This window comes from Melospiza georgiana, chromosome 9, assembly GCF_028018845.1.
Source record: "Melospiza georgiana isolate bMelGeo1 chromosome 9, bMelGeo1.pri, whole genome shotgun sequence".
In the NCBI taxonomy this organism is placed as follows: Eukaryota; Metazoa; Chordata; class Aves; order Passeriformes; family Passerellidae; genus Melospiza; species Melospiza georgiana.
In genome coordinates this window covers 15,524,851-15,539,888 of record NC_080438.1, presented here as the reverse complement: position 1 = coordinate 15,539,888, position 15,038 = coordinate 15,524,851, and the positions used below count along the sequence as shown (strand labels likewise).

Sequence of the window (15,038 nt, the reverse complement as noted above, 5' to 3'; positions counted from 1 at the left end):
CCTAGTCTCAGGAGGTGGCACAGAGATACTTCTATCGCCTGTGCGGCAGTTTTGCTTCGGCAAGACAGTCTGGGGAGCAGGGATTGTCCTGCAGGGCACCGGCCGCTCGGAAGCCGCAGCCCGCCCCGCTTCCTTCCCCGCGGCAGGTGCACACGGCAGGGGCGGCCGCGGAACGCCGGGCCCCTCACACGAGGGCGCTGCGCTCGGGGCACTCGGCGGGAAAGGCCTTCGGGTGCGGGAACGGCCCTCGAGTACGGGAGCGGTCTTCGAGTGCGAGAACGGCCTCGAATGCGAGAACGGCCCTCGAGTACGGGAGCGCTCCGCGGTAGGAACGGCTCACGTGTGCGGGAGCTGCTCTGGTGTGCGGGAGCGACCCTCGCGTGTGGGGCGGAGCGGCGGCCGGTAGGGGGCGCACTCCCGGCGGCACCCGCCCTCGGCCGGCTGAGGCACCGCCCCATCAGTGAGGCCCCGCCCCCAGCGGGGAGGCCCCACCCTCCCCGCGCGTTCCCTACTGGGGGCGGGGCCAGGCTGGCAACACTGGCTCTCATTGGTGTAGGCTCCTGCTGGCCCCGCCCCGCGAGCGGCGCGGGGAAGGAGCCGCGTCCCGCAGGGCGCGAGTCCCGCGGCGCTCCCGCTCCGTGGCCGGTTACTGTCCGCGCCCCGAGCGCCGTCCCGGTGCTCTCCGTCAGTGCGGCGGCCCGCCGCCAAGGCACCGACTGTCCGGTGTCCGTCGCCGTGCCGGGCGCGGGGCGGAGGGGCGGCCGGCGCATGGCGCGCTGCGGCGGCGGCGCAGTGCCGAAGGGCCCCGGCCCGGCGGCGGCGGAGAGGCAGCGGCTGAAGGAGGCGCTGGCCGAGCAGCTCCGGCAGGACCTCGACAGGTGGGCGCGGGGCGGCGGCCGAGCCGGGGCGGCGCCGGGCGGGGCGGGGACACGCGGTAACGGTGCCGTCCCGCAGGCTGCTGGCGGAGGGGACCCACTCCGACGTGACCTTCCAAGTGGGCGACGAGGAGGTGCGGGTGCACCGGGCGGTGCTGCTGGCGCGGGCGCCGCTGCTCTGCGAACGTCTGGTGGGGAGGCAGCTGCAGCTGCACGGCCTGGAACCCGCGGAGTTACGGGAATTGCTGCGGTGAGTGCGCGGCCGCGGCGGGATCGATGGGCTGGCTCGGCATCACCGCTCCCGTGTCATGCCTCTTTCTTTTCTCCCAGTGCCAGTACCTGTTTTAAAGCTTTTCCCATTCAACGCAGTACTTTCGCAGCCTTCCTGCAGAGTTTGCAGAGGACTTTCTGTAACTTCTTCTTTTCCTCTGCCTTTGCCCTTCTGCTGATAGCACATGGCTGTACTCTCCACCTTAGCGTGCTTTTTTGTTGTATATAAAGGACTTGTAATAGAAAAAGAGGAAAAACCAGCAAAAGTCCTTTGAGATTGTCTGTGCCTACTAAAACCCTTTCCAGGAAGAGTCCCAGTTGAAAACTGCAAATAAAACCAACTCTCAGCTCGTATTTGAAAAAGTTATGGATATAGGAATCGAGGAGAACTTCAGCAAGTTGGATGAAAATGCATTAAATTCAAAACTCATCTCTCAAGTCCTAGTGAACCACAGGCCAAACACAGCCTAGCTTTGGTGCAGGCTGGGATCCCAGAGGGAGATGTGTGGGCTGGCTGCTCCCCAGGGACTAGTGCAAGGGCCAGCATGTTCTTGCACTGCCAGCTATTTTCCCAGTGCCACATATGCAACATGTCTCATGTCTTGCTCCAAACCTTAGGTGAGTTTCATGAGGGGTGTTGGCTGGTGCTGCCACCAGACCTTGCAATCCTCCTTCTTGTAAGTTTCTCTAATCCCTTTTTCAAAGAACTGCTTTTCTGTAACAAAGCTCTGGTATTGCCACCTACTTTCCCTAAAAAAGTGTTGGTGTTAGAGCTGATCGGCACTTTACAGGAATGCACCAGGAGCAAAGTGGTGGAAAGAAATAATTCTGGGATTTCACATGAATTCAAGATGTGCCTAGAAAATGTAGGTACTTGCAGGCTCCTGAGATTGTTGCCAACAGCAACGTGATAGTGTTGCAGTTTAAAGTTTAGTCCTTGAAACACAGCCTAATTATGAAAGAAAACTTTGAGCCCAGAGTAATATCTGAAACATAGAATCCTTGCAGTGGAGCAGCTTGATTACCAGGCATTTGTTGGGTTACTGCCACAGCGTGGCAGGAGAATTAACAAAACAAGTGGTAAGAAACAAAACAGCATGGGTTTTGTCTTGTGATTTTCCTGATTTCATTGTTACTGTGATGCCATTAATTTCTTTCACATTCATCTAAGTGGTGTTACAGAAGAATTTCATAGAGAAGTAGGAGAATGCAATTTAAAAAAAATGAAATTAATTTTGAAACAATTATTCTGAATAATTATTTATATACTGTTATATCAGGGGCTTGTATTCCTAATGGTGAGTACTTCATATGTCACTGATACTTGCTTTCAGTTTTGTCTGGGTTTGCTATAAGGCAAGGAAGTTCTGCACGTTCTCCAAAAAGCATGGTATTGGAAAACACCTTTAAACTCAGCTCAACTAATTGTAAACCTTGTATCTTTTCACGGTGAGTTTAGAATCTTCAAATGAACTCCCCATATGTTCTAAGCTGTGTATGAAGTGTGCTTTGCAAGATAATTGCTTTTTCTTAACTTAGTTTTCAGTGCTGTTTGGTACTTCACCTTTTGAGTCCTCTAACCTAGCACATTCTGTGGAGATTGATGCTTACAGAATGCACTGAACTTTGAACTCATTTGGACCAAAGAAAGGATTGGTTGAAAAGAGCCTAATCCATTGTTCAGGTGATCAAGTAGCATCAGTGGCTGCTGAATCTCAGTGGTTTCTCACTGTTAAGATGTAAATTAATTAGATCTTCATAAGTGCAAAACAGTGCCTTAAACTGGAGCTTTAGTTGTACTGGAAGCCTGCCTGGTTCTTGGAGCATGTAAACTGCCATGATGAGTTGTAACAGAGATCTGTAGCTGCAGCTGAGCTCCTGAGAGAAAGTTATTTCTTCTACGAAAGTTCTGGTTTCTTGTATATATGGAGAAGTAGAATACTAGTAACAGTATTGCAGAGTTCATCAAAGCTGTAACAAAATCTCATTCCTTTTCCTGTTTGTATTCAGCTTCTTTTATTGCTTTCATTTTCCCAAGACTTAACTTTCCATGGGGATTTGGGGACTTTATTTTCTCACGAGCTATATCTGGCCTGCCTCTCAGTGATGCATGCTTCCTGTGGGCCTCTGTCTCCCTTCATCACGAGACTTGAAGTGGGCCATGTGTCACTTGGGTGCTGCAGGCTGTGCAGCTCCTCTTCCCTCTTGTTTGGGGCAGGAGACAGGACACAGTAAACTTCATGCTCATCTTTCCGCATAGCCTCAGCACGAAGTAGGTGAGCAACTAAGCAGTGCTTTGTTTCCTTCTGTACACTTGCATAATCTGAGGACACCAGGAAGAAACTTCTGGTCCCCAGAAGACACTACGCATGCTACATTTGTCCCAGGTGAAATTAATGCAATATTCACTCTGCCCTCCAGTAGCCTTCTGTCATTCTTCAGGACACAACTAGAAAAACATCAGCAGTTGCAAGTACATTGATGGCTGGAGATGCTTGCCTAGGCAGGGTTCTGCAGTGTGTCTCAAGAAGAGAAACTCATCATCCCTGAAGGATGGCTGTCTGTCACAGATCATTACTGTCTTGCCTGCTGAGAGGCAAACTGCTTTTTATTTTCTCTTGCAGTTGGACAAAATACTGCTTTAGCAATAAAAATCTAGATATTATCTCTTAATATTTCTGTTAGAGGGTCTAATACAAGGAAGGACAGAGAAGGACCTAATGACAGCGAGATCCAGTTAAAAAGCAATCAAATACAATCAAATACAAAGGAATACGATTGTCATTGTGACAGTTACTGCCACAGGGGTTAGTTTGCAATACCAGCAGTTGATTTAAAGACCAGCCAAGCCTTTGACCATGTTATGCTTACAGAATTCTGTACCAGGCAGGACAAGGATGCTACATCTCGTTTAGGTGCAGGCAGAAACCTTTTAGAAGATAACCTCTAGACAGCATGATGGCAATAACTTCTTTCAGTAGAGTCTGTGTATGCACACCTTTCCTTTGTATAAAAAATCTCCAGCTATAGTAACTGCTATGAATACAACAGATACCCTGTTCCTGTTTCATCTGCCACCTAGCTACACCTCTTGCAAACTCACTGTTGCTCATGTCTATCAGATTCTTTTCTGTGTACAGGGAAAAAACCTCAAGCCATAAGGTGGGGTACCTGTTAAAATTACACAGCATCATACTGACATTACAGAAGTGGTGGATTAGCACTATTTCCAGCATAATATTCTCTTCCATGTGAGGTTTTCATAAACAAGTTATGCCAAATAGAATGTTTGTGAATATTTGTTCTTTAAATACAGTTCCCAGTTAGAGTTCCACTGGATAACACGGGATTATAAAGTAGTGAAAAAGGAAAATATTTTTCCAAATAAATTGTCTATGAGTTTCCCAGTTGCTGGACTGCCATAGTCCCCATTGGATAATGGGTGTTTTAGAGGAAACAAACCTGAATTATGCATGTGTACTGAATTCCTTTATGTATACACCTCAGCAATTGTACTGTTAAAATCTATGCTTGTGTATTGCCCCTAGGGGGGTATGGTTGCAGACCACATTATTTCAGAAGAATAGCCCTGCCTCACATATTCTTGGAATTTTGTCGTTTATACAGACTGTTCTGATATGGTCCTTCCCTTTTATCACTTGTGCCTATTGATGTGGTGTACCTTACCATGCAAGGAGTATCTTCTCTAAGTGACTGATTCATGGAACTTGAAAACTGATCAGCTGCATAAAGGGCTTTTTGTGGTGCTTGCAGGTGGATTTTTTTGGCACAACTGTTCTTTTCCCTGGGCATAAGGGAATCAGCAGTACAGATGTTTTTAATTGTCTTTCCCTTTTGCTGTTATTGTGCTAGGTTGGGAAGCATTTTATATCTGAAAAGAAATAGATGGTCAGTTCATAGGTTAGGAGTCCTGAAAGCACATAGATACACAACAACCTTAAAATCCCATGTGAAAAGGGTCCACTGATCTTGCTCTTTCCATGTGAAATCTTATTCTTCCTGTTGCATCCTTTCCTGATGCGTGCTTTCAAAATTAAACAAAATATTAACGTTCTTATTCCCTACATTCTTATTTCTTCTTCTCTCCTGGTGAGGACCTGTATCACATAGACCAAAAAAATGCTACCTATCTCAATCCTTTAAATACAGGACTCAAGAAGGAAGATGATTTCTTTGTATGTTTTCTCTGCCCTGTCAGAGTACAGTGTTCAAATAACACACTCAAATTACTGTTATCTGAGTATTAACAAAAAAGCCTCTTTGCCATGGAGTGAGTGACTAAAGCAGATCCCTGGATATTTCTGCTGCATCCAAAGGAACTGTAGCTCTTCTGTTAAACTTTGCTAACTTCATCTAGATGGTATGAAACCAAGGATAAGACGTGTTGTCTGTGCTGGAGTGCAGTATGTTTCTATAAATGTGAGATCTCTGCAGTCACAGACTGCAGGCTTTGTTAGCCTTTCCAGATCCTGAGCCAAAAATAAGCTGGTGAAACAGATGGGAAAGTGGGAAGCTGGAATTACTAGATAGGCAAAGTGAAAGTTCTTGGGTAATCTTAACTGCAAATTTTTGTGCTTGAAGTGCTTCCTTTGAGTTTAAAATTTATTTCTCCAATTCATTTCTATCTCTATACATTTTTTATTATTTTTTTACCGTAATCTTGATGTTAGATGGTTTTGGTATTTTGTGGTGCTTGTTTATGCTTTTCAAGCAATTGCAGTAATAAGTTTTCCAAAGATACATTTTTATAAAGGTTGGGTTTTTTAAGCACAAGAGAGTCCAATTCTTTGTTTTCTGGTCATGAATTTTGTTAGATTAAAAATGTAAATTTTTATTTGTTGTCTTCAATTGAAAAATCATGAGAGTAAAAATCAGTGTCATATTCTAGGATTCTATATTCATCTGATATAAATCTTAAAGAAATTGAGGAGCTGTTTATGACGATAATACAAGAAAGCAACACTACTACTCTTCATAACACTCAACAAAATGTAAATTGTCTTGGACAAAGCAAAAGAACACCAGTTGATCAGACTACTCCAAGTGGAGCTGTGCAGAAAGGAGTTGTTTGTTTGGTTGGTATTGAGAAAGAAATTCCAGAAGCTGTCATTGATGCAGAAAGTGACAAAGCTGCTGCAGGTAGGTTTGGAATTTCACTTTTTTCTCTTTTTGTCTTTTAAATAATTGTTCAAATAGTTCTACACTTGTAAAAATGCAAGCAAAATTAAAACTATTGTTACAGCACAGCTGGATATTCTTTAATTTGGTCCACCTCATGATCTCACACTTTGAAGAAATGAATTGCTGCAGAAGTTAGGCAAGCACAGTTCCAAGCCTGTGTGTGATGTAATAAATCTGGAGTTGCCAGGCACCAGGCATGGTCATCACCATGTCCTGTCTTTTCCCTGGAATACAGTGAGCTCCACTCTTCACCATGTGGGACTTCCACACAGCAGAGTATCTCCCTTGTTTTCCTTCCCTAGCAAATTGCACTGGTTCCACTGCTCTTTTAGGAGGGTTCTGGAACCTTTCAGAATCTTCCCTACTACAGCTCTGAATGAAATCATACAAGGGAGCGTTTAACTGCATCTTCCCCAGAGGTGCTGGCTGCTCCAGCTGTGTCAGTGCCAGGGCTCAAGCAGCACATCTGTTCAGGTGGGACCTGTGGCACTGCATCTCCCCAGACTTCCTCAGGGGCTGCTCTTCTTCAGTGCAGAGTGCCAGACCTCTGCAGAAAAGAATGAACTGGGTGATCTTATGATCTTATGAAAGAGTAACTGTAGCTCTTCTGTAGATACCAAATAGGGAGCATTGGTCAAGTTTCTGATAAGTCAAAATAAGAAGTAAAAAGTGATGTTTGGAGAACTTTTCAGGGAAAAGCTTGAATATGCAATATGAAAAAATTTAATTAGGTCAGATTCTTTTCAAATATTGTGTCTGTGCACTGTCAATAGTCTCTTGTACACCTGACCAAGTGAAAACAGCTTTTTCCTCCTATATGCAGGTAATTCCAAAGTAGAAACGGCATCTGTATTAGGAGAAGACTTACTGATGCTCTACAAGAAGTGCTGTTGCCCAGATATTAATATTTGCGTAGAAGGCAAAAATTTTCAAGCTCACAGGTACATAAGTATTTACAGTAAAGAGTTTTTCAATCAATAACCATCTGGTATAAAATGCTGCTATTACTGTTATCTCTATGAAGCTTTTGCTGGTGCTGTTCTGTAGCTGTGAACTGTTACAGGTTTTAGGTCTTATGTGTGGAGTGGCTGTACTTGGATATTAATGAATATAATTTATCATCAACTGCCACTATTTTGAAAACAACTGTGCTTTTAGCAGTTTTAAGATTGCCACTGTAATCTCATATATTGAGCAAATACTTATGGAAATACTTGTAGATTTTTTTCCTAACTATATATATATATAAATATATATATGAATAACAAAATATTTTTTTAAAACTGTGATCTGTAAAGAAAACAAAAATCTACTAATAAACTATTCAGTTACTAATGCTGAATAAAATTTCCATATAGGCAGAAAATTTCTGGAGCAGTAATTTTTGTTTTGGCTCTTCAGAATCTGTGCATACAAAATCTGGTTTTACTTTCATTACTTCAGTTATGTAGATGTAAAGATTGTCAGAAGCCTTTCCTAGATTGAAAGTCCAAGACCGTTTAAGAACTTTGGCTTATTGTACTCCTGTGGCTTGGGAAAGCAAATTAAAGTGTCAGTACCATTCCTTGTACTTTTGATATAGGTCTGTTTACATTTGAGATAGCAAACTAGACAGCCTGTATTTTGTTCCCTTTGAGAATATAAAGTAACTGAGAGGGACTATAAAAACCCTCCATTACTTTTAGTACTTTCTCAACACAAAACTGGAGGGACAGTTTGTTACTGACATTACAGTATCTTTAGAGAAGGTATATCACAATTGTGTGGGTATTTGGATATGTGCTACATATTCAGAATGAAGTGTAGTAAAGAATGTTTGTTTCTTCTGGTCTACATTATATGTTCTCAGATACGTAAGTTTGAAAAACAAATGCTTTAATGCAGAAAAAATACTGCAACAAAGAGCTTCTATCAGCAGAGCTTTAATTTAGGCCACTTACTGCCTGGAGCTATGTATCTAGTTTAACTAGCATCAGAAGATACAGCAGTAAATCACAGAGAAAACAAGGGTGTTCTGAAACAGGCACAGGACTTGAGCTCGTTTTAGCACTGGGTCATGTGAACAGTAGGAGCTAATAAGGGCAATGGAACTTTCAATTTCATTGTGGCAAAAGCACCACAATGATTTACTTACTGTAAGGGTTTTTTTTTTAAGTTCTCAAACAGGAGACAGACTAGGCCCCCAGAGTCCTCCACCACTTGTGTCAGTATTCCTTACCTTCTCATGAAGTCCTGTCAACTTCCAATAGACTTCAGTGTTGCTGGTTTATGTCTTCCTAGTGTTGCATTCTTACAGAGCTCTGCATGAAGCAAGTCAGATTTGGTTGGTAATAAAACTGGCACCAACCATCACTGTAGGAAAGCACAGAGAAATTTATTTCAAAATAATTTAGTATCTCCATATACTTTATAAATATATGCTGATAAAATTTAAGTTTAGGTACTGCATATTTGTCCATATTCTGCTGAGTACCTGTCTTACTTAAAATGAATCTTTGAAATACCAATTCTAATTATGCCCTTGAAGTTGACTGATCACTGTTCATTACCAAAATTTATTTTTTTAACAGAATAAAAAATTGGAGATAAGTGTATTCCATATCTCTATGATACTGTTATTGTATCTTATAAAAAAAAGACTGTGTGTGTACCCAGAATTTCATGCACTTCAGGTTAGGATGTAATACCCATTTACATGTGGATGTATTTCACTAAGATATGAAGCCTTCAGTAAAAGCTTTGTTGTTATTATTTTTGCTGGATGACTCACAGGAGGAATGTGCGAGAAGTTTCTAATTTAAAGTATTGAGACTTCTGAAGCAGGAGGAGGGAGGAGAGATGAGAGAATACAGAATATAAAATGACTGTAAAAGAGACCATAAATAGTCTTCTTCATGCTTCTTCCTACGCAAAATGAGAGTGCTCAGAAACATTTGAAGAGACAAATAGATGTAACAGAAAGGATTCTCAAGCCTAGTATAACGTTTTGCTTTTTCTGCCACAGGAAATACATGACATAAGCTAATTTTAGAAATAAAAGTGTAATGAAAAAATTCTATGTATGAGAATATTATCTGTGGCTGTAGTAAGCCTGATAAGGTACATAAAGGCTAACACTGTAACTGGTGTGGATATGGAAAACTGAAATCACAAAGCAGTTTTCATCCACTGTCTTGTCTTCCTCTCTGCCACTGCACTTCCACCTTAAGAGCCCTGCTGCAAAGGTCTTCTGACCTGATATTTGGAAGACTGATACTGATAGAGATACTGAGCTACACAGACGGCAGCTCTGGGGTTTCTTTATTCTCTTTTATGGATGTAGTAGTAAACTGAATTAGCCCTGTTATGGCCAGTTATATGCCTTTTAAATATAGAAGGACACTAAGTGTGAACAGAAGTAGCTGAAAGCTCTTGTTGTAAAAACACATCTTATTGTCCCGGCATGTGCTAGTAGCAAGTTTTGTTTGAATTTGGTGGGTAGAAAATTCTGAATACATGACATTACATACTTATCATTTTGATAAATACGCATTTTGTAATAGAAGAATTTAAGATGTTCAGGATATAATTGTTTATAATGGGGCTGTATAAACTATTTATTTACTTTATTTATTAACTGTTATTTTCTCTGATTTATAAATATAAATAAAGCAGGAGAAATAAATGTGAAATTTTATATAAAAGGAAGATGCTTGTGGTAATAGATTTCCTCTGTGTGAATCTCAAAGTCATACTAAAAACAAGCTTTAACTGAAAAATTTATAGAGTACTGTTTGGTTTTTTTCTGTAGCATATTTTGAAATTCCAAACATACAGGGAGAAAAGGCATGCAGTACACAGCTGACACCTTAATGCATAAAGGGCAAAGATTTAAGTCAATGTTATCAAAGAGTCTCATCATGAATATTTGTATGTACTGGAATAATGTTTACTTTTTCTCTCTCAGGGCCATTTTATGTGCCAGATCTAGTTACTTTGCTGCCATGCTGAGTGGAAGTTGGGCTGAGAGCTCTCAAGAGCACATCACTCTTCAAGGGTAAGTGTTGTCTCTGCAAGTCGTGTGGGAGCAAAGGTAGGCAATTTACAATTGCTGCAAATATGTAACAACTGTGCTGTGAACACAGTGCTGAAGATTAATATGCCTTGACACTTTTCTCCAGCCTGATACATTTCCTGAGTACTGTTTTGACTTCAGGATGAAACTCTGTGTGTAGTGTATTTGTTAATATTGTCAGATGATTCAGAAAAGTCTTTTTCATCAGCAGAAGGGCACTAATCCTTTTGTGTAGAGTATGTTTTAATATTCACAATCTTCTTGAAAATTCTTTTCTTTCACTTCTTGTTGTACATGTCATGAAACGTGTGTGATCAGTGTATTTTCCTATTTATTTGTACAATATTTACAATGTAAAGATAAATAACATTTCCTAAATAGTGTTTAATTATGATATTTCAGCAGCATACACTAAAGCAATTTTATCTAGTGGGCTTGTTCACCATGGCTTTCTGCATGAGAATAATGGAGCTGTCACTGTAGGATGAATACTTAAGACTTCACAGATAAGCTGGGGACTGTTCTTTTCAGTAGTTAGGTTAGAGTTCTTTTCAGTATCAGAAAACTCTATTGAAATACATTCAATTTCTTTTAAAAGCAGAGGAGTACTGATCCATGTACATGTTAGCTTTTTTTTTCAGGCATGATGTTGGTTGACTCAGTTTTCTTCAGAAAGAACTGTGTACCTTACAGTGCTGCAAAATGTAACTGCTTTGTGTTAATATAAAATCTCTTGGCCAAGTGATACTTCCTTAAATGTTCATTTTAGTTTCCAGGTAGTGTAATAATGCTGCTGCAACATCATAAAGGTTATGTGTTGATTTGGTTATAATTCCAAGGCTTTATAAAGCAATATATTTGCAATTTAATTTTTTCCTTCGTTTTTGTGGTGTTTTAGAGGCTGATAGTCAGGGGTTTACGCTTATCTCTCTGTAATTGATTTCTCTGTGGTTAAGAAATTTTATCCTTATTTTTCAGTAGAGGCATTCTCTGGAGAAGTACTGAATCCTTATATGAGACTGTTCTCATGCCAATGTCTCATAATTTCTGTTATTATGAGTCATATGCATAATTTTACCTTTTCCAGTTCACTTTTCTGCTTAGTGCTGGTTTCTGTGCTGTTTTCTACAACACTTATAAATGAAGTACATATGGCTTACTCTGAAATAATGAAAATTTTGCTTAAGGTAACAGCTGTCAAGGCTGTGGGGAAACTCCTCCTTGCTGCCTTTATGGCTGTTGTGTGTGCTGCTATACAGGGAGACAGCTGTGCTGATTTTGCTTCTTTGCGTTTGCAGCGCTGGGTTCTTTTCCTTTTGCTTTTAGTCACTCATGTCAATTGCTTCAACATGTCTGACGTTTTAAAGGGTCTTAGTTCTGCATGAATATTCCATTTACACCAATGCACACAGCACTTGTGAGTCCTGAAGACTCCACACAAAAATGTACGTGCACAAGTACAAGACAGTGTTGTTCAGATCGTGTCTGTCACTGAGGCATTCTGTGCCTTTCTGCATCAGGATGCTGGGGCTGTGAAAGCATGCAAACACCGCTGTGTAGGTCTGCCAGCTTTCTTAATCTGAATAAACACTAAATACTCTGAGGAACATTTCTACTTAGCATTGTAATAAAACTACTAAATATATATTTTAGTGTTGCATGAACAAAAATATATCATAAAATAAAGAGAGTACTTATAATAAAAAATTTTAAAATATATAGTTACTTAATAGTTGATTTATTGCTGGTAAAGAGCTTGGCAATGATGAAGAAATCCTTCTATATTATCAGTGTAAATAATATAGTTATTAGTATTAGTCTGTTTATTGCTTATTTTTAAAGATCAGAAGTGTTAGAAAGTTTCAGCAAATCTAGTGAGTAGCTAAATTCACCCCAAGTGTAGTCCATTTAGATACTTCTGTATTGCAAAATCTTATTGCTTTAATTTTATCTGATCATTTGCCTTCCATTCACAGAGCAGCTGGATGATGTATCAGCTTTTTTGCCAACTTCCTTTGGCTAAGAAATGTGATGCATGTTATTATGGGCATGTCTTTATTTGTATTTTTTCATTCTTTTTTGCAGCATAAGCCATGCAGAAATGAATGTTGTCTTGCATTCTATATATGGAGCTACTTTGGACTTCCCGGACGAAGTTGATGTTGGGTATATGTCAAATTTTATTATTCTTTTTTAATTTTAGTTTGTGCTTGTTTGATTGTTCTGTATTTTCTCAGTTAAAAATCAAAAGGAAGACTCAAAAAAAAAAAAAGCTGTTGAAGAAATCTTATTTATTTGACAGCTACTGAAAAAGGTGTGCCAGCTGGTTTTGGAATACTCTATGAGGAGAGTGAAAAACAGGATGATGTTTTAAACCAAAATGATACCCAATTGGCCTGTACCTTCCTTTTAGTTTTCAGACAATATATATACAATGTGTGACAGTACATAATAGTTAATATTTTTAATTTATTTTTGAATAATCTCTCAAGGTGATGAAAAGGTGAATTAGTCTTAGATCCATGAATGATGATATATAGGAACTAATGTAAATGTTGGCATTTTCTTCTGGGATCATTTTTAATCATTGTTTTATGTATAATCTTGTTTTAGTGAAGTAAAATCTGAAATTTGTGAATTATTCTCTGTAACCATTTATATAGTAGGTGATGAACTCTTGCCACTAAACATTAAAATGCTACCATTTCCTAAAAATATGGAATTGTTTATAATGTGTCCCAATACCAATGTTTAGCTAATTAATTGATCTAGAAAGTAAAATTATGGTATTGATTATTATATAAAATAATTAATAGTTTGCTCACTCTTTTTTTTAAGAATGTCATCAATAACATTTTATGTAATCTTGGGGGAAAACCCTACAAAATTCCAGAACCCCACTGGCACAAATATTTTTTTCATTTGCTGTCCTTAAAATAGAGAAACTGAGAGTCTTCTACACAGGTCTCAGCTATGACTGAGGCTTGTTTTTATACAGGCTGAACTCCATGGCTGGGAGGTTATTATTAGGTCCATGTATGTTTCTGCTTTGAAGATTATTCTTTGGCACTGATATAACACTTGGTTATCAGTCTCTTTCTGCAGTAAGTTCTGACTGAACCAAGAGGTAAAGTTAGCATGTAAATTGTTCTGTAAGGAAAATTCATATATCACAAGGATTTTTAATTCCTGTCACTACTGCCTTCTCTTCAGTCACATGTTGAGCATTGCAGACATGTATGGGTTGGATGGACTAAAAGGAGTAGCTATCTACATTTTGAAAAGAGATTACTGCAATTTTTTCCAAAAGGTATGTCACTTCTCATGCTACTTGGTGAGCTACAGAGCCTGAGAATTTCAAATCTATTGCTTAACACTAAATCATAGTGACAAGATATGTAAGAACTACATGATCAAGGTGCTGGCTGAAGTTAGCAGTCCCTGTTCTCAGGTGTGAATCTGGGATAGGTGGTGGGAGTAAGGCCTGTGATATCATCACCTGTTTATAGACACTTGGAAACCCCAGCTGATTAAAAGCAGTGTTCCACATGATTAATTCAATGTACTAAATTACACTCAGGGTAGTTTATTATGTGCTACTGTAAATGTAACTGCTCTTGGGGGCCATGTGGAAATGCTGTGTATTTGCATATCTTGTTTCATGGGCATGTATTTAGAAATAAAGTCTGTTCAATTAAAATTGGTTTTAAAACAAACACCTGCTTAGAATTGAGCATTTCCACACATTAGGCTCATGAGGCTGAATTCTGCTTTACTGACATGTGGAAATAGATGACTGCATAAAGGCAAACAAAATTAAATACCATGGCAGCTGACATTCCTTCTGAATCTTTGAACTGAAGATTTTGTATTTCTGTATAGTTTCTGTAAATCAAATGTACAATAACTGTGATAATTTTCTAACAACTCTAGCCTGTTCCTGGCAAACAGCAACCTGTACTAGAATGCATGGCTATTGCTCATTCATTGGGAGTGGAAAACCTATATGCTGCTTGCATGAAGTAAGTAAAATAAAATAAAATTGTTTTTATCTGCTTTCTGTTGAAATTATTTTATTTTGCAAGATAGGGTTTATTTTGGCATATGAAATGTCTACATTTTAAATGTTTTTTCTTCACAATACTTTAGAGGTATCACTTATGCTAACAAGTGAAGATAGAACATTTTTCATCTTCCTTACCTAAGAATGGCTCTCTTTTCAACAGATGGGTAGGAAAACATTTTGCAAGATGTTTTTCAGAGAAAAGCTTTGCCAATTTACCTACTGAACTTCAGAACAATTGTCTTGTTATGTTGATTAACTCTTTGGTAAGTAGTGTGCTTTGTAGAAAAATAGAGCAATGTGAATTTTTTCCTTATTTAGCTGTACAATGTAATTTAGGAGATAATAAATACAGTCTCTTAAATCTGTAGTACATTTATACTATGTAAAAGTTCCAATTAAAATAACAATTTTAAAAACTATTTTGATGTGAAATGTCATTGTTAAGCTTCATGATACACAGTCTAGTGACATCCAAGTCCACCACAGTAATAGAAAATATGTTTATGAAATGCAACTGTGACATTATAATGCAACATTATGGAAGTGTTCAAGGCCAGATTGGATGGGGCTC

General features: G+C 39.6%; 1 protein-coding gene across 2 annotated transcripts in view; it reads left to right on the top strand.

The window, feature by feature from the left end:
• Positions 1–768: 768 nt before the first annotated feature.
• The window catches only part of BTBD8 (BTB domain containing 8), a 31,115-nt gene continuing 16,845 nt past the window's right edge, over positions 769–15,038 (top strand). The window contains exons 1-9 of one of the 2 annotated variants that reach the window (XM_058030669.1): positions 769–878; positions 955–1,125; positions 6,055–6,305; positions 7,171–7,288; positions 10,294–10,383; positions 12,487–12,567; positions 13,615–13,711; positions 14,335–14,423; positions 14,628–14,730. In XM_058030669.1, coding sequence (XP_057886652.1) covers positions 769–878; positions 955–1,125; positions 6,055–6,305; positions 7,171–7,288; positions 10,294–10,383; positions 12,487–12,567; positions 13,615–13,711; positions 14,335–14,423; positions 14,628–14,730 — 1,110 coding nt within the window. Of the gene's footprint in view, positions 879–954; positions 1,126–6,054; positions 6,306–7,170; positions 7,289–10,293; positions 10,384–12,486; positions 12,568–12,626; positions 13,712–14,334; positions 14,424–14,627; positions 14,731–15,038 lie in introns of those variants that run through there. The other variant, XM_058030670.1, reaches the window with a different exon arrangement.